The 25,586-nt window shown below is 37.3% G+C and overlaps 1 protein-coding gene and 1 pseudogene across 3 annotated transcripts in view; one reads left to right on the forward strand and one right to left on the reverse strand.

Annotated features, from left to right (window-relative positions):
- Nucleotides 1-25,586, reverse strand: part of VPS37A (VPS37A, ESCRT-I subunit) — a 43,334-nt gene that overhangs the window by 11,899 nt on the left and 5,849 nt on the right. For both annotated transcript variants that reach the window (XM_023517801.1, XM_003797649.2), the window contains exons 2-9: nt 14,501-14,575; nt 12,426-12,540; nt 11,845-11,945; nt 6,005-6,233; nt 4,141-4,211; nt 2,774-2,901; nt 2,632-2,690; nt 2,486-2,554 (exon numbers count right to left, since the gene is read on the reverse strand). In XM_023517801.1, coding sequence (XP_023373569.1) covers nt 2,486-2,554; nt 2,632-2,690; nt 2,774-2,901; nt 4,141-4,211; nt 6,005-6,233; nt 11,845-11,945; nt 12,426-12,540; nt 14,501-14,575 — 847 coding nt within the window. The remainder of the gene's footprint in view (nt 1-2,485; nt 2,555-2,631; nt 2,691-2,773; nt 2,902-4,140; nt 4,212-6,004; nt 6,234-11,844; nt 11,946-12,425; nt 12,541-14,500; nt 14,576-25,586) is intronic.
- On the forward strand, nt 24,142-25,001 carry LOC100963546 (annotated as a pseudogene). The gene has a single exon (XR_154389.3). The product of XR_154389.3 is annotated as a transcription factor BTF3 pseudogene (transcript).

Below are 25,586 nucleotides of genomic sequence, written 5' to 3' on the forward strand. Positions count from 1 at the left end.
CCTGCCACAGTGCCTGGCTTTTTTTTTGGTTGCAGCTGTCATTACTGTTTTGGCGGCCCAGGCTGGATTCGAACCTGCCACCTTGTATGTGGCTGACGCCTTAGCTACTTGAGCCACAGGCACCGAGCCTACCTTTATCCATTTAATCTTTCAGATAAACTTTAGAATAAACATGTTAAGATTTTATGGTTGGGCACAGTGGCTCATACCTGTAATACCAGCACTCTGGGAGGCCAAGGCAGGTGGTTGCTTGAGCTCACAAGTTTAATACCTAAGCCAGAGCAAGATATCGTCTCTAAAAAATAGCTGGGTGTTGTGGTAGGGGGCTGTAGTCCCAGCTACTCAAGAAGCTGAGGCAAGAGTATCTCTTGAACCCAAGAGTTTGAGGTTGCTGTGAGCTATGATGCCACAGCACTCTACCAAGCGCAACAAAGTGAAACTCTATCTCAAGAAAAAAAAAAAAAAAGACTTTAATGAAAAAGTTCTTGGGCCAGGCGCAGTGGCTCACACCTGTAATCCTAGCACTGTGGGAGGCTGAGGAGGGAGAACTGCTTGAGCTCAGGAGTTCACAACTTGCCTGAGCGAGAGTGAGACCCCTGACTCCTAAAAAAATGAAAAAACCTAGTCGGGCACTACAGCGAGCACCTATAATCCCAGTGGCTTCGGAGGCTAAGGCAGCAGGATGCTCACAGCCTAAGTCTGAGGTTGCAGTGAGCTATGATGCCACTGCACTCTGCTCAGGGCATAGGGTGGGACTCTGTCTCAACAACACAACGATAAGGACAAAGCTCTTGGGATTTTGATTGGAATTATATTAAATTTATAAGTTATTTAAGAAGAATAAAATCTTTATAGTACTGTTAACTCTGTTAACTTTCATTCCATGAAACCTTCTATGTTGCACTAGTCTTAGAATATAGGAAACTCAAGTCTTCTTTTATTTCGTAAAGTTTTGTTGTTGTTGTTTTTTTTTTTTTTTTGAGATGGAGCCTCAAGCTATCCCCCTGGGTAGAGTGCCATGGCATCACGCTCACAGCAACCTCCAACTCCTGGGCTCAAGCGAGTCTCCTGCCTCCGCCTCCCAAGTAGCTGGGACCACAGGCACCCGCCACAACGCCCGGCTATTTTTTGGTTGCAGCCGTCATTGTTGTTTGGTGGGTCCAGGCTGGGGATTCGAACCCGCCACCTCAGGTGTACGTGGCTGGCGCCTTAGCCGGTTGAGCCACAGGCGCCGAGCCTATTTCGTAAAGTTTTTAAATTCACTTCCCTAGGTTCACTTATAAGTGTTTTACAGTTTTATAAATTATTATTTTTTCTCTTTCATTTTTCAGTAGTAATTGCTAGAGTGTAGGAGAAAAACTTTGTTAGTTCAGAACTTCCCAACCAATGTTAAACGGTAGTAATAATGGGGGATTATTCTCCTATTCCTAACATTAATGGGATCTGGAAATGTTTATTGTTGGTTTCTAATATTCTTCATCAAAGAAGAAACTTTCTATTTCTAGTTTATTTATTACCTGCTAAGCTCAAATGTGCATTTAAGGGTATTTGAGTTGCTGATCTTCCCTGACTTTCTGTGAAGGATTGCTTAGGTTTAACTCCTAACTTTAATGTTTTCAATTTATACAACCTCAAGGAAGTTATTTAATCCCTCTGTACTTCAGTTTCCTTATCTGTAATATGTAAAGAAAAGATAATAATACCTACCCCACGGGATCTGGTGTAATAACAAACAGGCCAATGCGTATGTGTAAGTAACTCTGTGCAGTGCAAGACACACACTAATTGTTTGATGTTAGCTATTCTTATTTCTTTCATTCTAAAAGGCAATTATATTATCTGAAATTCATTATAAATTTATGTTCTCTTTTACCATCTTTTTTGCTCTTGTTGTTTTATTTCTCTTTCATGTTTTGTTACATTTGCTTTACCTTAAAAAACTCCTGATTTCAAAAGAAATAAAATATGGCTAACTATGATGTTGGTTATGGGTAGGAGACAGAAAGATGTTGTCCATTCCCTTTCTAGTTTTAAAGATTTATTTTCTAAAGAAATATAGGCTGAATTTTATAAGATGCTTTCATTGTCATATTACTAGATTTCTAGCATAAAACCTATTATTTGTAGTGAGCTATACTTTATACTATTCAATTGGCTAACTATCTGTTTGTACCTAAACTTCAAAGTGAGTCAAGAGTTAAAGATTTTTCCTGACAGGTTTTATTACAAGGGTTACAGTGGTTTCATAATGGACCCAGAAGAGTTGTTTGTGGGGACTTTTCATGTTTCTATGTTTTGGAGCCATGCTCTTTCATGAGTGTGGATCATTTATAATGCTTTATAATTGAAAGCCATTCATCTACATTTAATTTAAAGGTATCAGGCCTTATAAAGTCATACACTTAACACAATGATAATGAAAATAAGAATGTGACTCATAAGATTAAAAATTTTATAGGACAGGAAAAGAACTAAACGGTTGTACCTCACTAAGTTCATGTTGCCTTTGCATCTTCTTTTCAAACGTAGACTTCATTTGTGTAAGTAATTCATACTAAAAGAGAAAATTAAAATGTCATTTTAGTCTGTTTTTAAATTGCACAAATTTCTTTAAAATAATCACTAACTCACCTTATCTAAAACAGTTTGCCTTTTAGCTTCTAAACTAGGCTCCAAAAGGAGATTTTTTCCTGTAAGATAAAGTTCTGATTTACTTCTAGGTAAAGAACACATTTTTCTCACACAATTTGAGCTGAAGTAAGGGAAGACATACTTGCTAGTTCCTCAATGCTTTTTACTAAGTCATCCTTGTCAGTAATAATTTGCTTTAGTTGAGGCAAATTCAGAAACTGGTCTAGTAACACATCCTCTTGTTCATTCATATCTGTGAGTTGTGAAACACTAGAGACACAAAAGAAAAAAAAAACATGTTGTTAAATATAAGTCACCAGATTTTTCTCCATGATGATAAATATTCACAATTCCTAGCTTTATTTACTTGGCAGGGTTCTAAATAATTTTTATATATACATATAAGAAAGCCAGTTATAACCTTAAAAGAATATAAAACATCAGCCACAATGGAACATAAAGTAGTCTATAATATATTCAGGACAGAATCTGTAGGAGTGAATTCTTGTCCAGTGGATATACTGACATACGTAACTCCTCTTTAAAATCTTATCTATGGGGAAGTATTCACAAGTATACAGTGACCAGAAATAAACAATGAGAGCCTCTCAAGTAAAGAAAAATGCTCCTTAAAAAAGGAGCCGTAATATATTTTTTTTCTTTTTCTAAATTTGATTACTTGCTTTAGATTTAGAATATGACTTACTTCTTAAATTTCCCTGATAGGAACTACCCTTTCTGATTTGTGAGATTTAAGCCATTTCTTTCTCCCAAGCATAATGTTGAACATATTAATAAGACTGTAAATTCAAAGGAGTAAAAGCCCACAGACAAACTAGCATTAGAAGATGCTCTTTTTATTCCTTTCATTGTATGTGTTGATGAGAGGGAAGCAGAACTGTGAAAAGGTCACAGTAGTTGCTGTAATATGTTGGCTTGTGAAAAACTTATATGGGAGACTGTTCTATCTAGTCAGTTTTAGACTAGGTCAACACCTGATTTCTAGCATTTAAAAAAAATTCCTGGGTATACTAGTCACTCAATAAATACAACCTATAAGACCTAAAACTGATTTATAATTTTTTTTTTTTGAGACAAGAGTCTCACTATGTCACCCCCAGTAGAGTGCCATGGCATCACAGCTCACAGCAACCTCAACTCAGGGCTCAAGCAATTCTCTTGCCTCAGCTTCCCAAGTAGCTGGGACTATAGGTGCCCACCACAATGCCTGGCTATTTTTTGTTGCAGTTTGTTGCAGTTATTTTTTGTTTTTGTTGGTTAGCTGGCCTGGGCTGGGTTTGAACCCGCCACCTTCCATGTATGTGACTGGCGCCGTAACCACTGTACTATGGGCACCGGGCCTGCTTTATAAAATTTTCCCACTATCACAAAAATACGGTATAGGAAAAGTGATGATATTATTTGAAAATAAAATCTTTTAATCTCACATGAGTAAAATCATCTGCTTTGTACTTACAAATAAAATAGACAACACCACCAACTTTTTACCTTAGTTCTGAGAGTTCTGGAAATGTATCAGGGACATCTGGCATCTTGTAACCAAATCCATTTTGGCTTGTCTAAAGAAGAGATTTGAATTAGAGTTTTCACTAGATTTAAGCCATCCTTTGGACTGCTCCCATTTACTTATAAAAGGACTTTCAATGTACCATATCCCACAATTCCTTTCAGTACTACATCTTCTTTTTTTTTTTTTTTTTTTTGAGACGGAGCCTCCAGCTATCCCCCTGGGTAGAGTGCCATGGCATCATGCTCACAGCAACCTCCAACTCCTGGGCTCAAGCGAGTCTCCTGCCTCAGCCTCCCAAGTAGCTGGGACCACAGGTGCCCGCCACAACACCTGGCCATTTTTTGATTGCAGCCATCATTGTTGTTTGGTGGGCCCGGGCTGGGGATTCGAACCCGCCACCTTAGGTGTATGTGGCTGGCGCCTTAGCCGCTTGAGCCACAGGCGCCGAGCCCAGTACTACATCTTCATCCTCATACTTCATACAGTCCTTACTCTCCCCTTCTTCCTTCAGTCTATTTTTTTCAGTGTAAATTTGTCATATAAGGTTTACTTTTTTCTTCTTTTTGGTGAGGGCACATAAGTACTTCTGTGTTAGTTCTGTTTCTTGAGAAAGTATATGGTTGCGAAATAAATCTCTTAAGTATATCTGTGACAGGTGGGGAGAATCATCTGTAGCTTTCATCGATATATATGAATATATCATTCTCAAGTTGAGAGGCATTAAATACAGAAAAACTTAATAATTTGGCAACAGTCTGAAGAGTTACACATTCAAGTTAGATGAGGCAGTGCGGCAGATGAGGAAGAAAGTATCCACTGTTTTGAACATAGTATATGACATTGTATACTTGAGGACCCTTGGAAAGTTCACTTGTAATTTTGTTTATACTACTAATTATAATTCATAACATAGCATAGCATAATACAATAAAATACCAAATCACCAAAATACCATAATACAATAAAAGGTTTTGGAAAAACAAAGTCCACTTGGATCTATATATTCTAAATGATTACAAACTCTGAAATTAGTAATGTTGGATATAATAAAGTTCTATAATATCTGAGTATCACTATGGGTGATAAACTCCAGGAGTTAAAAATGGAAAGTTTTAAAATACCTTTAAATGGTTTAAAGGTACGTCTCTCCCTTAGTAACATCCCACATGGCAACAGTACCGGCTTAAGAACAAATGGGATACTTCGGCCTTTAGCATGCTTTAACAGAGCCCCGTAATCTGACACCTGTTCCTACGTGATCACTTCCTGTGCCTTTGCCTACATCCTATGTGGCAGCTAGAAAGATCCATGAAAGGCAGCTTCACAAAAATGACATCTGGTTTATACCTCGATGCCTCTGTCAATGCTACTGCCTCTTACAGAATGCCTCAGGTATCACCTGGTTACCTTAGCAAATTCATAACCATTTTTCCAAGCATAAATTCATTCACTCATTTACCTGCTTTTTACTTAGCACCTATTATATGTATCAGGCATGGTGTGAGGCACTAAGGATAAAGTGGTGAAAAGAACTGCATTTTTTTGTAAAGGCATCCTGCTAGTTCCACCTTGGTCCCTGGGAGCACTGATCATTCCTTTAACACCGTCTCTACAAAACTCTGGACTATCTCTCTCTTCTACTCTACTAGAAGTTCTTTATTTGCAATTATTTGACTATTTGTTGGTCACCTCTCTGTGTTTATTAAGTTGAAAAATTTTATTTATCTTTTGATATTTTGTGCCACACTGGCTGGCACAATAAGGCACATATACGTAATACATGTTTTTTGACTGAAAGAATGTATCAATGGTACGAAATAGAGGTCAACTGAAGACACCAACCGGTGCTGAAGCATCTGTGGTGGGAACAGGTAATGGCAGATTTGAAAGAACACCAAAGGAAGGGGCAGCCGGCTTGGCTGGGGTCAAACTTGTTGTTGAAGAAGAAATGGTGTCAGCAGCAGATAGAGAAGTGATATTCCTATTAGCTTCTTTTGAGGGAAATGGAGGAAGAAATGGAAAACCCTGAGAGGCAGCATACGGGGGCATTCCACCTGGGTTACTGTACAGGCTGAAGAGAAAAAGAGAAGAATCACCAGTTAGATTTCAGTGGTGAAATATATAAAATTATTCCTAAATTGTTCTAAATAACAACAATCATGTGTAATAGAGGGACTCACTTTATAGCAGGTGACACTTCTTATAACTGTAATGAATTATACATTGAATAAATATGTAATTCAGTTATATACTCAGTGTAATTATATATTCAATATAATTATATCCTGAATTGAATATTATAATTTGGTAAAATATGACCCCCTCTAAGAGAATTGTGGTTTCTATGAAAAGGAAGATGAATGTGTTAGAAAGCAGGTACTTCAACTGCTTAGAGTAGAAGTGAATAGAAAGCCCATTTTCCAGTTCTGGTATCAGTGACTATCTCTCCAGAGGGAACTCAGAACATTTAATCCAGGAAATTTATCCACGTGTAGGCTGCCTAGTAGCTTTCTCTACATTTGGGAAAATCTGACCAGAAGTCAATAATGCTTTTCTAGAAAATTTTAAAGGAAAATGAAATATACAGATGAGTTGCTGAGAATGTTAAAATATTAAAAACAGATGCATATATAAACATGCATATACATTAGAAAGAGTAGCACAGCATTATGCACGTGGGATTTAATCAGAGAATAATGTAGTCAATATTTATTCTTGTAAGATAAAAAAAATAGTTTACATTTACTATCTTTCCTCCTTAGAAAAATTTAGAGGCCAGGCATGGTGGCTTGCACCTGTAATCCCTGCTACTCAGGAGGCAGAGGCCAGAAGTTCAGTGAGGCTAGGAGTTCGAGGCCAGCCTAGGCAATCTAGACAGACCTTGTCTCAAAAAAAAAAAGAAAGAAATGTTCAGGGAGAAAAGAATTAGAGTAATCCAGGCCAAACTGCAAGTTGAGTATCACCAAAATACCAATGTTGGAATTAATACAATGAGATTGTATTTGTTAGTCATGCTCATGTAAAGAATAAAGGACTTAGGGTTATATTTAAATATAATACTAACCACTAAGAGATTTTACTTTGTTTCAAAACATGTTCCAAAATATATAAAGCTTAAATAATTTTTTATGGGAGTACTATTATTTTACTATTATTTCATTGGAAGAAAACACTTGTTGCAGACTTTGAAACGTAAACTAATGACACTAAAGTTTATATGGAAAAATAAACAAGCAAAGGCAGAAGAAAAAAGTCTGGAAAAGGAGGGTAAAGAGATACTAGCCTTGCCACGTAGCAAAAAATCCATAAAACTTTGATAATTAATCAAAAATTAAAGCACAGTAAGGTTAATGGATAGGCAAGTCCAAACACGCATGGAATTTAGCATATAATATACGTATAATCTCAAGCAAGTGAAAGACAGACAGAATAGTAAATAGTTCTAAGACGTGGAAAAGACTAAATTTGACCTAGATATTCATATTTACTATGGTATACAAACCTAATGGTCAAGGATTTAATTGTTTAAAAAAATCCTGAAAGAACACTGAGAAATTATAACTGTCGGTTGGGAAAAGACTTCTTGTGACCACCAATTCTGAAATTATGAGAGAAAATAATGAAAAATTCCAGAACATAAAATTCTATAGGGCAAAGCCCTTTTTAAGACAAGTATCAAATCTAGGGGAAATACTTAAAACTTTTTTCATAGAGAAAGGGATAATATCTCTAATATATAAAGAATTCCTACAAATTGATAAAAATATTAATAACCCAACAGCAAAATGGAGACTAGGATATACACAGAACAGAGAAGGAAAAAAAATCTCTAAAGCACAAGAAAAAATGCCCAATTTCACTATTAGTAAGATAAATACAACTTAAATTTTAATAATGTTTTATTTTCTGCCTAACAACTGACAAAGGTCCATTTTGATAATATGGGGAGACAGGCATTGAATGCAGGTTGTAGGAACTGGTACCACTACTCTAGAGGGTAATTTTGCAGTATTTGTCATAATTACAAAAGTGAAAACTGCTTATAAAATTTATCCAACAAATATGCTCACATCTGGGTGAGATTTTTTTTTTTTTTTTTAGGATTATTTACTGTAGCAATGAGGGTAATGAGGAAGGGTGGGCCTTTTAGGAAAGATTAGAAACAATGGAAATACCCATCAATAGGAGTCTTGCTAAGTAAGCTCGGTACATTTTGGATACTTTGTGGCCATAAAGAATAACCAGGAAGTGCCTTAGATACTATGAGAAACTTTCCAAATCATACCATTTAGTGAAAGTAAAAAGCAAGGAAACAGTAGACTACTATTCATGTAAAAAAGAGCGGAATAAAGTACTACATATATTTTCTCGTATATGCATAGAGTATTTCAAGAATTATACCCAAACATATCTGGAAGCCAGTGAGCAGAAAAACTAAGTTACAAGGGGAAAAAAAGTGGCACAGTAGCTTTTCATTTTGTATTCCTTTACTTTTTGAATTTTGAACCAAGTGAACAGAAGACCCCTTCAAAACATTATTAAGTTAAAAGTTTTCTAACAAGCTTGTTCATTTCAAAAGATATTTATCCTAAAACTTTACTTTCTTCCAAAGGAATTTAAGAAAATTGCTGGCTTGTATTTTCAAAAAAGGTGAATTTATATCCAATTCTATACCTATAGAAGTTAGGAAATACAGTTTTTGCATAAAGAATATCCAAATTCTTTATCTAAAAATAGGAACATAGGACTCTAGGACATAGATAACAAGAAGGCAAAGATGGGGAGGAGAGGTCTGAATTACCTACTGAACTGCACAAGCTAGTTAAGGAGATTCCCAGACAGGGTTGAAGACGCCATCTGACTTTTGAACAAGAAAAAGTTCTTGGAAATTAAGTAGAGGGATTGGGAAATAAAACCAAGAAATATCCTAAGTAAAGGAAATATACATATTAACATGAACAGTAAGAAAAACCTTAAGAGCTCCGGTGTTATACTTAGAAAAATTCCATAAAGAATGAAGGAAAAAAGGCAAGATAGAAATTACAACAAACCCAGAACTTACCAGAAATGAAGACATGACTCTCTAGATGTAAAAAGCCCCTGAGATACCCAGCACATGGAAAAACACTAAGGTGCTGCAGCATTGGGAAGTTTCAGAATAGCAGAGATAAAAAGAGTTACAAAAGATCAGAAGTATGAATGGGTTTGGGCACCTCAGCAACAGGGGGCTCTTATAGTATATAAACAGAGCAGTGCCTTCCAAATTTTTAAAGACCACTTCAACCTCAAATTTGAACTGTACCAACTATCAAATGTGAGGGTAGTTTCAAGACATTTACAGATTTTCTGTTTTTTTTAAGCATCACAAATTTATCTTCCAAGTATGTCTGGAATACTGTATATTCCAAAAATGTTCCACATGCTCTTTCAGAGCTTTGCTACTCCCCCATGAAAAAGAAAAACCTACACAATCCCCTCCCCTGCCCACCCTGAATGTAGTTAGGACTCTACAATCGCCTCAACAAATGCAATGTAGCAAAGTGACAATGAAATTACTTTCTCATAACTGGCTTCCAGGATGTTCACCCTTGGAACCCAGCCATCATATAAGGAAGCCCACACCACCCAGAGAAGCCACATTTAGATATTCTGGCTGAGATCCCCATGAAAAGCTTCTACTAGGTGCTAGCGGATGATTAGCAGAGCACACATAAACTCTTCTGATGAACTCTGCCTAAACTCCAGATTAGTGAGCAAAATAAATGTGTTCACTGTTTTAAGCCATAATTTTGTGGGTAATTTGTTATGCAGCCTTAGTAACAAGAACAGATTTTGGTACTTGCAAGACTGCTATGATCAAAACTAAATAATAAAGAATAAATAATAAAATCTTAAACATGGGAGTATAGTAGTAGCTTTGGGAACAGAGGTAAAGGTGGGAAGAACCCTCAGAAGAATATAAAAGACTGAAGGGCCTCCAAGAAACTGTTAGCAGCAGCCTGGTGGGCCTGGGTAGACGGTCAGGAGAAGTGGAACTCTGTATTAGCAGGCAGTTTACCAATGCTGCTGCTTTCTGGTTACCCAAGGCTTGTTCTCCTAGTTTATAATGAATATATGAGAGGCAGCTTCCTTGTCTCTTTAATTCCCTGTGTTCACATCGAGAGGAATTATTCTTGAGGAACAGACCTGAGAAACCTCTTCTGCATGTGAAGTTGATTTAGATGATGAAACACTGGACCTTGAATCAAGTCTGATTCTGTAACAGAAGGAACTTTGGAAGTTCTTGGAGGAGGGGAAGAGTGCATTTTTGCATATAGGAAAGAGGTGAATTCTTGTGACTAGACAGAGAACTGTGTATTTTCCAAAATGGCCACAGCCAGATTTCTAATCCCCACATGTTCTTCTTGAACTCTGGCATCCTCTTGAGAGGTGGAGTCTATTTCTCCTCTCTTTTCAATTTCGGTGGGACTTTGTGACTAATTTTATAAACAAAATGTGACAGAAATAATGCTCAATGATCTTCAGGGCTATATAATAAAAGGCAATACAGCTTCCACTTGGCTGGTGTGCCAAAACATCTTCTGGGATGCTTGCCCTGGGGACCCACCCCACCAGGCAGTGAGGAAGCCTAGGTCACATGGAGAGGCCACATACAAACTTATCAGCTAATAGCCCCGGTAAGGTTTTAGCATTTGGCCAACATTAATGGCCAGATATAAGAATTAAGGGAGCTTTGAGATGATTTCAATCCCCATATTTGAAGCCACACTAATAAATGCAATGACTAGAGAAAAAAACAAGCTATTGCCACTGGTCCCTAATCAAACTGCAGAGTCATAAAGAAAATAAATGTGGTCATTATTTTAACCACAAGTTTTAGGGTAATTTAATATAAATCCTTAGTAACTAGAATATGCCTTTCCTTAAGAAGCTCCTGGAAGACAGGAAACTAAGAAATAGATGGAGAAAGAGAAAAACACAAAATCCAAAACAAGAAGAATCTCATATAAGAAAGTGGCAAAGGGAAAACCTAGATTTTAAGCAAAGGCAGTTCCTGGATGAGACCTGTGTGGGCCAGAGAGGGTCAGACTGGGGGGCAAGTAGGGCACTGACTATAAAGGCTTAAAGAATAACAAAGCCTAGGGATTACCTGACTGGTTTAATGATGTGAAAAAATGGTTTAAGAGATATCTTCTGAGTTGATAAAAAGCTCTGTGGACACTTAAGATGTATGGAAAGTTAAGAGGATATAAGGAAAACAAAACCAATAGAAAATGGAGATAATTATTAATTACAGAAAAAAAAGCAAAATGTTATACCACATATACCACAGAAGTATAACCATGGTAACACAGTTGGCTCAGCAATGGAAATACACAGAGAGTCAAAGTTATAAAGACACCAAAGCAATTTCCACAAAAATGACAGTATCAGTGGGAGGAGGAGATGAGGGAAGTCTCGTGACAGCTGAAATCCTCATCTATCATAATAGGAGGTCAACAGAAATAGCTAAAAGAAGAGAAAAGCTGCCTCTGAGAAGTATGGATGTATTTATGTGAAAGTGGGGATGTGGAAATCAGATGACTACCATTCAACATCATTTGAATTTTTAAGCTATATTTTGATTACTTTAATAAATTAAAATATATGCGAAGAATTGTATTTGCTACAAACATACTTACTATGGAAATGCTGTTGAAGTAGGAGCTAAAACTGGAGGATTCTTCCAAAACTCGTCCAACAGACTCTGCACAATCTTTCCAAGATCTGAGTGCATTGTAAACTGAAAATAACCATTAATACATGATGTTTAAAATCTCTTTCATAAAAGAAGATTATAAAGTCTGATTAGGATAACATCACTAAATCTTAACCCTTTTTTGCAGGTTAAGAATTAAATGAAAAACAAAGGATACTATGTCAACTAAACATAACTGCAATCTGTAACTTATAACATTTTCTTACAGAATACGGTAAATATTTGGTAATTAATGAACAAGGTTTAAAGTTCATTTAATCAATAATGGTGCTCAAATATTCCCACATTTCACTATTTGTAATGATTTGAAGGTTCAAAGGTAAATACTAGAGTATATGTAAATTATAGTCCTTTGCATCAATGAATCATATCATACCCTCGTACACAAAAACATTTTTTAAGTTATTAATAACATTAAATTTTAAATGCATTTCAGACTTCTAAGATATTTAGTAGTAAAGTAATATACTTGTTACAGTACTCTAAATTATACCACATACATACATTGTTTACTAATGGAGAGGTAACATATATTCCTTGTTTATCCATTAAGTGATGTCGTATTGGTGGATAAACACTGATCACTGGTTTTTCCTGAGGAAATTGTGGAGGAAGCAATCTGGTAAAGGCAGAACAGAACAGATGAAAAATAAAAACAAAGATAACAACTGGTACATAATATAATCCAAATCCTAAAACAAAGTTAGTAACAGCAAATTAAATGTTCCCACTTTGATATGGATTAATTACTTAGTAACAAATGCTCTAGTGTGGCTATTGAGTTGAAGAGAGTACATAAAAGGCTACATTGGCAACCAGACAATGTAGTCATTCCACAGGTAAGACCTTCTCAACGTGGAATATGGATAAGCTGAGTTATGGAATATTCTTTGCATTGTGCCAATTACATAACATACTAAAATATCAAGGTAAAAATTAGATTAGGCATTGATATGAGATGAACCATACTGGCTATTTATAGGCCAACAGGTCTGGTTATATAATTTCCTGGGTTTTTTCTACTTTTAAAATGCCAAGGCTGGGCATGGTGATGCACATGCTTGTCATCCGAGCTACTTGGCAGGCAGTAGGCAGAACTGCCTAAGCCCCAGAGTTCAAGACTAACCTGATTTTTAAAAAGGAAATAAAAGAAAATTAAATAAAATGCTTCCAATAATTATTTCACTATTTATTGTCTTTCTGGAGAGTAAGTGGATAAAATGATAAACACAAGGATTGAAAAGTAGTCATCATGCCTCGGTTCCATGTGGTTGCCTTCTAAATGTCCCAATTAATACATTCTTCCCACCTTGAGGGCCAATCAGATGGTTTCAAGTAAAGAACAGTAAATTCTGAATACAAAAATTTTAATCTTTTTTGAAGTACTACAAAACTAAGATTAACAAGAGAAGACTTAATAATGGGGGTTTACTGGATATGGAACTCTGTTCTACAAAATTTCTAAAAACTTAGAAGACTTCATTGCCAGGGAGTTGCCTTTCTGTTCCCCTGCTGGCTCAGAAACTATTTGTTGGCAATACTGCCGAAAAGAAAACTGGGTCCCTGTTGACCTCTCTTAATTCTAGCTGGGCATCTGATGACAGATAAACCCTCTCCATTTACAAAGGTGAATAATTTGCCCCAATTTGCAAGGCTGCTGTGAGTATTCCAAAAGCTCATATATATCAAGTTAACATAGCATAATACTGGCACAGTTATATATTCATGCTTTAGTCATTTATTCGACTTCTTTACTAAGGCCTACTTTACTAAGTACTTTACTAAGGCCTCCTGTGTGGGGATGCTCTGCTCCACAATGAGAATACGAAGGTGAATAAGGTTCTTTCCTGCAAGTTAGGTACCTTCTTCACTAGTCCAAACACCTGCCCTAGCAGCAGTCACCTAAAGCAATCTGAAGTAATCACTTAATTCTTTCACCCCACAGACTCACAATTTGCATATAAAGTTAAACACTTTCTTCAGCAGAACCTGTACTGTTGTGTCAAAACAGTTAAACTTAAAAGTCTGGATGAAGTGTCTCCTATAATCTTATGGCAGAGGCTGCAGGCTGCTTTCCGAAATCAAAGTTGTTCAAGTTTTTCCCTCATAACTTAAGTAAAAACCTCATGATTACATTTTTAACTTTTAATTTTCCTTAAAAATGATTAGCAGATCAACTCCAGCCTTGCACTTATTGTTGCTGAAATCAGGAATACTAAGTCTTGTTTCTGAAGTAAAGGCAAATCTATTTCTAATGGTTTTTCTATACGTGATCCCTTTGTTTCTCATTAGCATTTTTCAGCTTATCTCCAGCTAAGATTTTAGTCCACATGAATAAAAACAATTGCAATCTAAGGATTATTATTGTACCTTTTGTATTTCTTCTTTTATAGTTGCTTTTTTATAGCAATATATATTAGAGTGGTATCCTTCAAAAATTTTTATTTCAATAAATTATGTACTATTTTCTAAATTCTAATTATTTAAAGTAAATTCACTTTCTCATAATAATTAAGAAACAGAAAACAAAACATTTTTAAGGCCTAATACATGAAAAAACGGGATACAATTCTACTTACATATTAATGTTAATTGTTAGGTTGTTTATGGTGAATGGCAATCTGTATTCCACATCTTTCTGTATTTCAGCTATACTGTAAGAACAAATTAATAAAAAAATTGACCCAAAGTCATAGAACCATTATTGTTAAAAATAGATGTTAAGTGTTACAGCCTACTAGAAGTGCTTTTAATTTTAAGTGCAGAATCTGGACAGCCAGTATAATTTGTATCTTGAAGGAAAAATGATCATAGTTAGAAAGGCTTATCAAATATGCAGGTAGTAATATTCTGAAATAATCCAGGGGAGGGGAATGTTTAGGTAAAGAGGCAAGGAAAAACTCTTTTATTAATGCTAGATTGATTATCACTTTATCCAATTTATCATTAGTAGAAGCAATTAAGAACCTCTGGAATTTGGATTCTAATTATAAGTCTGCCACTATCCAGCTAAGTACACAGCTGGGGCAGTCTGGGTCTAAACAGTTAAATGTAAAAGTCTGGATGATGTGTCTCCTGCAGTCTCATGACAGAGGCTGCTGGCTGCTTTCCAAAAACAAATATTCCCCCTTCTTCCTAAAAGGAGCCTGATTTTATCATGAATAGGAATGGTTTAGTCTTTCTTGCAACTAATTGTTGGTAAAGACCAGGGGTTCTCAACCTGTGGGTTGCGACCCCTTTGTAACAATTAAATACATGGTGGGATTAGGAAGGCTGAGAACCACTGGTATAGACTTAAGTCACAGCTAATAAAACATATAGGAAAAGTTACAGGGTGGAATTCTAGGAAAGCATCTTAAAAGGGAGTAAGAGAATAGATAACTCAAGCCAGGCACAATGGTTGACACCTGTACTTGCAGGTTACAGTGAGATATGATCATGTTATGGCACTTCAGCCTGGATGACACAGTGAGACCTTGTCTCTTAAAATAATAATAATTCTCAACTTGTATGTTTTTTATACTTTACTTTAACATACAATACTCAGAATTTTGTTTTATGGTAGACATAATTATAAATACAATCTACCAAACAAGGCTAATTGGGGGCTCACTTGAAATTCCGGCCAACAGTCATATTTCCAAAGGGAAAATGCTAAGTAGTATTAATGAGTTAAGGTTGCAAAAGAAGTTTAATATTCAACTGGACTTAAACTTTGAGCATGAATTCCCTTCCAAGGCCTAGCAAATGCATAACAATTTACCTTTCCTTCTTTGGAGGCTTCAGCCAACAGCTTTATAAAACTTGTTTTCCTCAATTTTTTTTTTTTTTTTTTTACTATTGTATATTTTAGCTTTTTGACAAAAACTTAGCCTGTAGAATATAAAAATCTTAGGTGGCTTAAAAGAATCAGAAGTGTTGGCATGGAGTTATGGTGAAACTGTAGATGCAGACAAGCTTTCCCCTCTGATATCCTTCGGAAGGAGCATTAAGAAGAAACAGCTAAGAGGAGATTCAAGCAGAAACTTGATATTAGGACTTACACAAGTTTTTTTGTTTGTTTTTTGAGAAAGAGTCTCCCTATGTCACCCTTCGTAGAGTGCTGTGGTGTCACAGCTCACAGCAACCTCAAACTCCTGGGCTTAAGTGATTCTCTTGCCTCAGCCTCCCAAGTAGCTGGGACTACTACAGGCATCCACCACAATACCCAGCTATTTTATTGTTGTTGCTGCAGTTGTCATTGTTGATTTTAGCTGGCCCAGGCTGGGTTCAAACCTGCCAGCTTGGTAGATGTGGCCAACGCCCTACCCACTGAACTGCAGGCGCTGCCAGGACTTACACAATTTTTATGAAAGTATCTCTTTGCGAATTAGGTTTGGACTGACAGCCTGCTTCACACTATGAACACCGCTTTGGACTGAGCCTCCTTCAGAGTATGAATACCACATAATCGATAAAATGGCACAAGTGTTTTATTCCCCTACATTGTCACAGGATCCTAAGATGTCACTGCTCAAGGAAACATGGGTCATACAAGCATCCATCAGCTCTAAGTGAGGAAGAGCATCTTAGTGGTTAAGAGCATCACCTCCTAAGTCAGGATTCCTGGGTTCAAACTCTGCTTTGTGATCATGGGTAGGTTCCTCAACCTAAGCATTTTCTCTCACATGGGAAAGGGACGAGTTAAAAGCATCTATCTACTTAAAAGAATTGTTACATTAAGTAAGAAAATGCAAGTAAACCCCTCAGCATAGTATCTGGCCAATGACTGTCCAACATATTCTAACTATTATTGAACAAGTATTTAGGGGAGCTTCCTGGAAGATGGTAGACTAGCAGCAGCCCATGGTTGCTGTTCCATAGACAGGATCTAAAGTTGCAGGCAGATGCCTATCTACAGATGAGTCTTCTCAGGAAGAAAGTTGTGAAACTCTAAAGAAGCAATGGGGACACTAAGAGTGAAGGAGAAGGTGGTAAGGCAAGGCATCTACACACAGGGAAGGTGAGGAGGAGAGAGCCCTGGGGCTCCACGCTTACCCCACAGGCACTGTACTCAAGCACCACCACCACTGCAGACCTCTGGACTTGTTGGGGAGCTGCTGTGAGTCTGTGCAGAGACGCTGCAGTGGAGAGCAGGTACAGCAGGGATTTTGTGGCTACCCATCCAGGGTGTCTGCAACTAACACTACTATCAGCTCTCAGGTACAGGATACCAGGTCTTCACTGGGCTTGGCTTTGCAACAGCAGCCTTCACACAGACACCTCCTAGCCCTGCCAGAGACAGGGTGCTGAGTGCCCCTTCATCTCAATGTGGTATCTGAGCAAAGGGGATGCCTCAGGCAACACAGTACCACCTGAGAAGCCCTGTGGGACTGTCTCAGCAGAACAAGGGTGAACCCAGGCTGCCCAGAGGTCCAAGACCTGCAGCCCAGCCTTGCTGCTGTCCATCCCATGAGGCTCCACCTCCATGATTCCACACTCAGAGGGGCCTGGCCACTGGCTCAACCTCTGCCATTCCCATGCTGCAGTCTGACCCCACAGCTATGCCTGTGTAGCTCTTGTCCTGTCCCCAGGCCACAGTGCTGGCTCGGAGGCTCCTGCTATGCCCTAGTTTTCAGGCTTTGGTCCCGCCCTTGAGACCACAGAACCATCCTGAGTATAATACTCCACCAGGGAACCCACAAACTCCAACTGACATGACACCTGCACTGGTTTGAACCAATGCCTACAGGCCAGACATCCACCAACACTGTCTAGAAAGCCTCAACCAGCTAACACTGCCACTTCTGTAGGGAAACCGCAGGCATAACAATCCACAACACCAGCCTCTACAAAGTCTCACCCAGCCCCCAACTCAAGCTTCCGACAAGGATCTTGGTAACAACCCACTTCCCCACAAGAGGATCATCTGGCACCAGCCTGAGCTGTGACAATCACAGTGGAAGGAGATACAAGGAACAACTCCACTACAAGGATCTCTGATGCCTGCCCCTCTGCTGCAGGATCAGCATTCCAGAGCAAGACGCAAAAGGGCCACCAGGCAGCCAGCAGAGATCCCAGCAAAGAGCAGGCGCTCTGTAACCCTGAGCTGAGAAGAGGATTAACATTAGAAGAAAAAAGCTGGAGAACTCTGATAATATGAAAAACAAAGCAGTTCAACACCCCCTAGGGATCACATAGATCCACAGCAGTAGACCACAAATAAAGGGAGATTATCAAAATGTCGGAAATGGAATTCAGATTATGGATGTCAAATACGATGAATGGAATTCAAGAGAACATTGAAACCAACAAAAAGAAGGCACAGTATTTCAGGAAATCAATGAAAAAAATGAAAAAGCCATGAAAGAGCTATATAAGAAATGATAAATAGAACTTAAAGGAAAGAGACATTTAGGGAATTTCAAAATGCAGCAGAAAGTTTCAAGAACAGACTAAACCTTGAGGCCAACGCTCTGGACCTAACCTAGTCATTTGAAAAGGCAGAGAAGAGAATAAAGAGGACTAACAATCACTCAGAGAAATATGGGGTCATGCAAAGTGAGCCAATATACAAATTATACGTATCGTGGAGGGAGAAAAATAAAGAGTAAAAATTGAGAGCACTATTAAGGAACATTTCCCTGGTATTGCCAGAGATTCAGATATCTCTGAAGATTCACAGTGAATACAAATCTCCAAGATACAAGGTCATCATCAACCCGGCCAAAGTCAAAATGAAGGAGAAAATTCTACAAGCAGCAAGAGAAAAGCAGCAACTAACCTACAAAGGAAAATCCAGGCTTCTTTGTATCCTGCAAAACTAATTTTCATAATTGACAGAGAAATAAAGACCTTTCCAGACAAGCAAACTGAGGGTATTTGTCATGACCAGACCTGGAAATACTTATAACAGCATTATACATGGATCAGCACGATAGATAGATACCCACCCACCAGTGTAAAATGACCCCAAAGCTAACGCTCACAGATGATATAAAACAAAGGCACAAAAAGGAAAACACAGCAATAAGGTATTACCCAATATGATGAACACAACAGCATCCCACATATCAACACTGAAGTTCAATATATATGGTCAACATAAACACAGACTGGCCGGATGGATGAAAAAACGCAACCCAAGTATCTGTTATCTCTAGGAAACACGTCTATCTACAAGGACTCACACAGACTCAAGGTGAAGAAATGGAAGAAAAAAAAATTCCACGCTAATAAAACTAAAAGAGAGCAGGCGTAGCTATTCTCATACCAGATAAAACTGACATTAATCCACAATGGTAAAGAAAGATAAAGGTGATTGTTTTATAAGCCTAAAGGGAACAATGTGACAAGAAGCCATAACAGTGCTAAAGGTATGTGTGCCTAACACAGGAGCTCCCAGATTCATAAAGCCAATGTTGCTAGTTCTAACCAGAGAGATAAACAGTAATACTGTAACTGCTAGAGACTGCAACACCCCCCGGCAGAGCTGGGACAGACCATCAAAGCCAAAAATAAATAAATAAACATTGGACTTAAATGGGATTCTAGAACAAATGGAAGTAAAAGATATTTACAGAACATTCCACCACAAAACTACTGAATATACATTCTTATCAGCACATGGGATATTCTCCAAGATTGAACTTATCTTAGGCCAAAAAATATGTCTCAACAAATTCAAAAAAACAGAAATCATGCCATGTATCTTTTCAGACCACAGTGAAATAAAACTAGAACAATGTCATGGAAATTAAACTGCTGCTGCTTCGGTCAAAGATGAAATTAAGAAGGAAAACAAAAGATTCCTCAAACTGAACAAGGAAAAATAAAGCTATCAAAAGCTATACAAGTCAGCAAAAGCAGTCCTAAGAGGAAAATTCATACCCAAATGCCTACATCAAGAAGACGAAAAGATCACAAACCAATAACTTAACATCACATCTCAAGGAACTAGAAAAGGAAGAGCAAACCAAAGCCAAAGCTAAAACCAGCAGCAGAAAAGAAACAACAGAGCTCAGAGCAGAACTAAACAAAATGGAAATCATGAAACACACAATACAAAGGATTGATGAAGAAAAAGTTGGTTCTTTGAAAAATACTGTAATTACAGTGTACACTTATAACTCCAGTACAAAGTGCTACAAATAAAAAATAGCTACAGCAACCTGTTAAGAGATAGGTAATATAAAAATCTCATAAATTCAGACAACTAAAAATGAAAATGGGGGGAGTGTGAAATTAAAGTGCAAATATTTTTGGTTTCTATTATTTTCTTTGTGGTCTAAGATAAATTGCTATTTCTTTAAAATAACTTGTTATAAAATGTTTTTTGTAAAGTTTATGGTAACTGCAATGCAAAGACTTTAATAGATTCACTAAAAACAAAAAACAACAAATTAAAACAACACCAGAAAGTGAGTTAACCACGAAGGAAAACAGCAAGAAAGGAGGAGAGGAAGACAGGACTATCCAAAAAACTACAACACAAGCAACAAAATGGCAGTGGTATGTTCTTACTTATGAATAACACACGATGTAAACGGACTCATTCCACCATAAAAAGGCACAGAATGGTGGAATGGATAAACAAACTAAAACACCCATATGCTGTCTATAAGAAACCCACTTCAGGCCAGGTGCAGTGGCTCATGCCTGTACTGTAATACTAGCACCGTGGGAGGCCAAGGCGGGTGGATTGCCTGAACTCACAGGTTCAAGACCACCCTGAGCCAGAGCAAGAACCCGTCTCTAAAAAAAACTGGGCATTGTGGCAGGTGCATGTAGTCCCAGCTACTCAGGAGGCCTGAGGCAAGAGAATCACTTGATATCACAGTACTCTACAGAGGGCAATAAAGTGAGACTCTGTCTCAAAAAAAAAAAAAAAAAAGAAAGAAAGAAAGAAAAGAAAAGAAACCCTCTTTACCTACAAAGACACAAACAGAATGAAAGCGAAAGGGTGTAGAAAAACATGTTCCATGCAATAGGAAACCAGGAGGAGAAGGAATTGTGTTTTGATAAAATAAAGTGCAAATCAAAGAATATAAAGAGAAACAAAGAAGGCCTCTATATAATGATAAAAAAGTCAATTCAGCAAGAAGATATAACAATTATAAATATCTATGCATCCAACACCAGAACTCCCAAGTATATAAAGCAAATATTAATAAATCTAAATGGTGAGATGGACTACAATAAAATAATAGTAGGGGAATTAAATACCCCACTGTCAGTAATACACAGATTATTTAGACAGAAAGTCAACAAAGAAACAGCACCATTAAACTACATACTGGACCTCATAGGCCTAACTGACACAGAACATTTCACCCAACTGCTACAGTATACACATTCTTTTTATCATTACATGGAATGTTCTTCAGAAAAGACCATATCTTAGGCCACAACACAACACATGTCTGAAAATATTTTCTTTTTCTTTCTTTCTTTCTTTTTCTTTTTCTTTTTTTTTTTTTTTTGGCAGTTTTTGGCTGGGGCTGAATTTGAACCTGCCACCCCCTAGCATATGGAGCTGGCGCCCCACTCCTTTGAGCCACAGGCACCGCCCATCTGAAAATATTTTAAAAAGTGGAAATCATACCAGGTATCTTTTCTGACCAGAATGGAATAAAACTAGAAAGCAATAACAGGAGGAACTTTGAAAACTACACAATCACATGGAAATTAAACAGCATGCCCATGAACAACCAATAGGTAAATAAAGAAATTAAGAGGGAAACTAAAAAATTTGTTGAAACAAATGAAAATGCAAATAAAACAAACCAAAATCACTAAAAGGGAGGTTTATAACAATAAACAGGTATATCAAAAATGAAGAAAGAATTCAATTATGCACCTCAATGAATGAGAAAGGCAAGAACAAACCAAACTCGAAAGTTGTATAAAGAAATAATAAAGGTCAGAGAAGAAATAAATGAAATCAAGACTAAAAAAAATGAAGATAAAAAATGAAAAGCTGTATTTTCAAAAAGATATCAAAATGAACAACCCTTAAGCTCAGGGGTGTCCAACCTTTTCTTTTTTTCTGGTGCATATCGAAGCAATACAGTTGTCTTTGGCCACACGTTAAATACACAAAAACTAACAAAAGTTGATTAGCAGAAAAACATCTCTGCATACTTTTTGTAATACCTGACAGTACAGATAAGAAAAAAAAAAGAAAAAGAAAAGCCCTCACAAAATCACCATGTGGCCTGCAGTCTGTAGGACAGACACCCTGCTTTAACCAAACTAAAAAAAAAAAAAGAGAGAGAGAGAAGATTCAAGTAAATAAAATCGGAAACAAAAAAGACAATGTAACTACTGAGACTACAGAAATATAAAGAATCAGGCTTGGTGCATGGAGCACAGTGGTTACAGCGCCAGCTACATACACTGAGGGTGGCACGTTTGAACCCAGCCGACCAACAGGGGCCAACTGCAACAATAACAACAAAAATAGCCAGGTGTTGTGGCAGGGACCTGTTGTTCCCGCTACTGGGAGGCTGAGGCAGGAGAATCACTTAAGCGATTTGAATTTGAGGTTGCTGTGAGCTATGATGCCATAGCACTCTACTGAGGGTGACATAGTGAGACTCTGTCTCAAAAAAAAAAAGAAATGCAAAGAATCATTAGAGACTATTATAAACAACCGTAGGTATGTCAACAAATCAGAAAATCTTGAAAAATGGATAAATTCCTGGACATATATGACCTACCAAGTTTGAGTCATGAATAGAACACCTTAGGTAACAAGATTGAAAAGATAATAAAAATTCTCCCATCAGTGAAAAATCTAGGATGATGGCTGCACTGATAAATTCTACCAAACATTTAAGGAAGAATATGAAACTTATTCAAACTCTTCAATAAAAATTAAAGAGGAGGGAAGACTCTCAAATTTATTCTACATGACCAGCATAATCCTGATACCAAAACCAGACAAGGACACAACAAAAACATACAGGCCAATATCATTGATGAAATAATAAGGAGACTGAAAAATCCTCTACAAAATACCAGCAAACTGGATTCGACAACACATTAAAAAGATCATTCACCATTATTAAATGAGATTCAGCTCAAGGATGCAAGGATGGCTCAACATATGTAATCAATAAACATGATACATCACATTAATAGCATCATGAACAAAAACCATATGATTATTTCAACGATGGAAAAGAGCATTTGATAACATTCGATTATTCCTTCATGATAAAACACCGTCATGAAACTGGGTCTAGAAAAAAACGAAGATCTGTTATCTTTTGTTATAAGCTGGATAGAAAACTGGAGACCATCTTCCCAAGTGAAGTATCACAAGGGAAAAATAAACACATGTACTTGGTAGGAAACTAATCAATCAACACTTGGACATGGCAGTCAAAGTCTGTGGAAGGGGGGAGGAGAGGATGGATAATGGATACAATGTACCTAACGGTACAATGCGCACCATCTGGGTAAAGGATGCATGTATAACTTTAACTTAAGTACAAAAACAAATTATGTAATCAAAATGTGTGTACCCCCTAATATTCTAAAATTTAAAAAAACATTTAAAAAACTGGGCATAAAAGGAATATACCTCAAAACAAAAAAAGATCACATATGACAACCCCACAGCAAACACTGTACTGAATGGAGAGAACTGAAGCCTTTCCTCTCAGGTCTGGATTAAGGCAAGAATGCCCACTTCTACCACTTTCACTCAATATAATATTTGAAGTCCTGGACAGAGCCTTTAGGTGAGAGAAAGTGCATTGAAATTAATAAAGGAACAAGGTCAAATTAGCCATGTTTGCTAATGACACCATCTTACTTGGAAAAACCTAAAGACCCCACCAAAAGCCTGTTAAAATTGGTAAACAAATTCAGTAAAATTGCAGGAATCAACATACACAAATCAGTAGCATTTAAGTATGTTAATAATGAATAAGTAAAAAAGAAATTAAGAAAGCAATCCAATTGATAATAGCTAGAAAGAAGATAAAATAACCAGGAAACAATTTAACCAAAGAAGTAAGAAATTTATTCAAAGAAAACTATAAAACACTGGTGAGAAACAGTGAAGTGGGCACCAAAAATGGAATGATATTCTATATTCATGTGTTGGAAGAATATTGTTAAAATGATAATATTACCCAAAGCAATTTGCAGATTCAACGCAACTCTTATGAAAATATTAGTGACATTCTTCACAGAAATAGAAAAAAAAAAATTTAACTCTAGCTGCCATCTTGCGTCTCCGTGTGTGTGCCTTAAACTCAGCTGGTCTACCCGAGACCCTCTGAGCACCAACCCTAGTCGCCCGCGTGGTCCCCTGTACGCTCCGACAAGATGAAAGAAACTATCATGAACCAAGAGAAATTCACCAAACTGCAGGCACAAGTGTGCATTGGTGGGAAAGGAACTGCTCCCAGAAAGAAGGTGGTTCATAGAACAGCTACAGCAGATGATAAAAAACTTCAGTTCTTCTTAAAGAAGTTAGGGGTAAACAATATCTCTGTAGTGAAGAGGTGAATATGTTTACAAACCAAGGAACAGTGACCCACTTTAACAACCCTGAAGTTCAGGCATCTCTGGCAGCAAACACTTTCACCATTACAGGCCATGCTGAGACCACGCAGCTGACAGAAATGCTACCTAGCATCTTAAACCAGCTTGGTGCAGACAGTCTGACTAGCTTAAGGAGGCTGGCTGAAGCTCTGCCTAAACGATCTGTGGATGGAAAAGCACCACTTGCTACTGGAGAGGATGATGATGATGAAGTTCCAGATCTTGTGGAGAATTTTGATGAGGCTTCCAAGAATGAGGCAAACTGAATTGAGCCAACTTCTGAAGATGAAACTTGAAGAAGTTCCCAGGAGCTGCTATTTTATATTATGACTGCTTTTTAAAATTGTTTTTGTTTATGGATCTAATAAAATCTAGATCTCTGATATTTTTAAGCCCAAGCCCCTTGGACATTGCAGCTCTTTTCAGTTTTTGCTTATACATAATTCATTCTTTGCAGCTAATTAAGCTGAAGAAGCCTGGGAATAAAGTTTGAAAGAAAGGTTAATAAAATTCTTTGCCTAGTAAAAAAAAAAAAAAAAAGAAAAAAAAGTTTATATGTAATAAAAAACTCTGAATAACCAAAGCAATCCTGAGAAAAAAGCTGGAGTCATCACCCTACTTTACTTCAAAATTTACTACAAAGATGCACTAACCAAAAAACTTCATGATACTGGCAGATAAATAGACACATAGACCAAAACAACAGAGAGCCCAGATATAAATCCACAAATTTATAGCCAACTCATCTTTGACAAAGAAGTCAAGGATATACACTGAGGAAAGGACAGTCTCTTCCTAATTCTTGACTGTACAGTTGGGAACTGCAGAATCAGAGAAGGTGGGCAACCTGCCAAGAAGTCATATAGCTTGTAGGTGTCACGGCTAAAACCGGAATCCAGGATAGTTTTGTTATAAAGCTTTTCCTAAGTCATACCAATTTCTTGGCTTCCACTTTTTTTTTTGCAGTTTTTGGCCAGGGCTGGGTTTGAACCCACCACCTCTGGCACATGGGGGCAGCACCCTACTGCTTTGAGCCACAGGCACTGCCCCCTCGTCTTCTACTTTTTAAAAAAATAGTCAAGTGCAGTAGTGAGATGGGGGAAAGAGTAGAACAAGGAAGTTCTA

Source organism: Otolemur garnettii, unplaced genomic scaffold, assembly GCF_000181295.1.
Source record: "Otolemur garnettii isolate 467f Iridium unplaced genomic scaffold, OtoGar3 scaffold00121, whole genome shotgun sequence".
Taxonomy (NCBI): domain Eukaryota; kingdom Metazoa; phylum Chordata; class Mammalia; order Primates; family Galagidae; genus Otolemur; species Otolemur garnettii.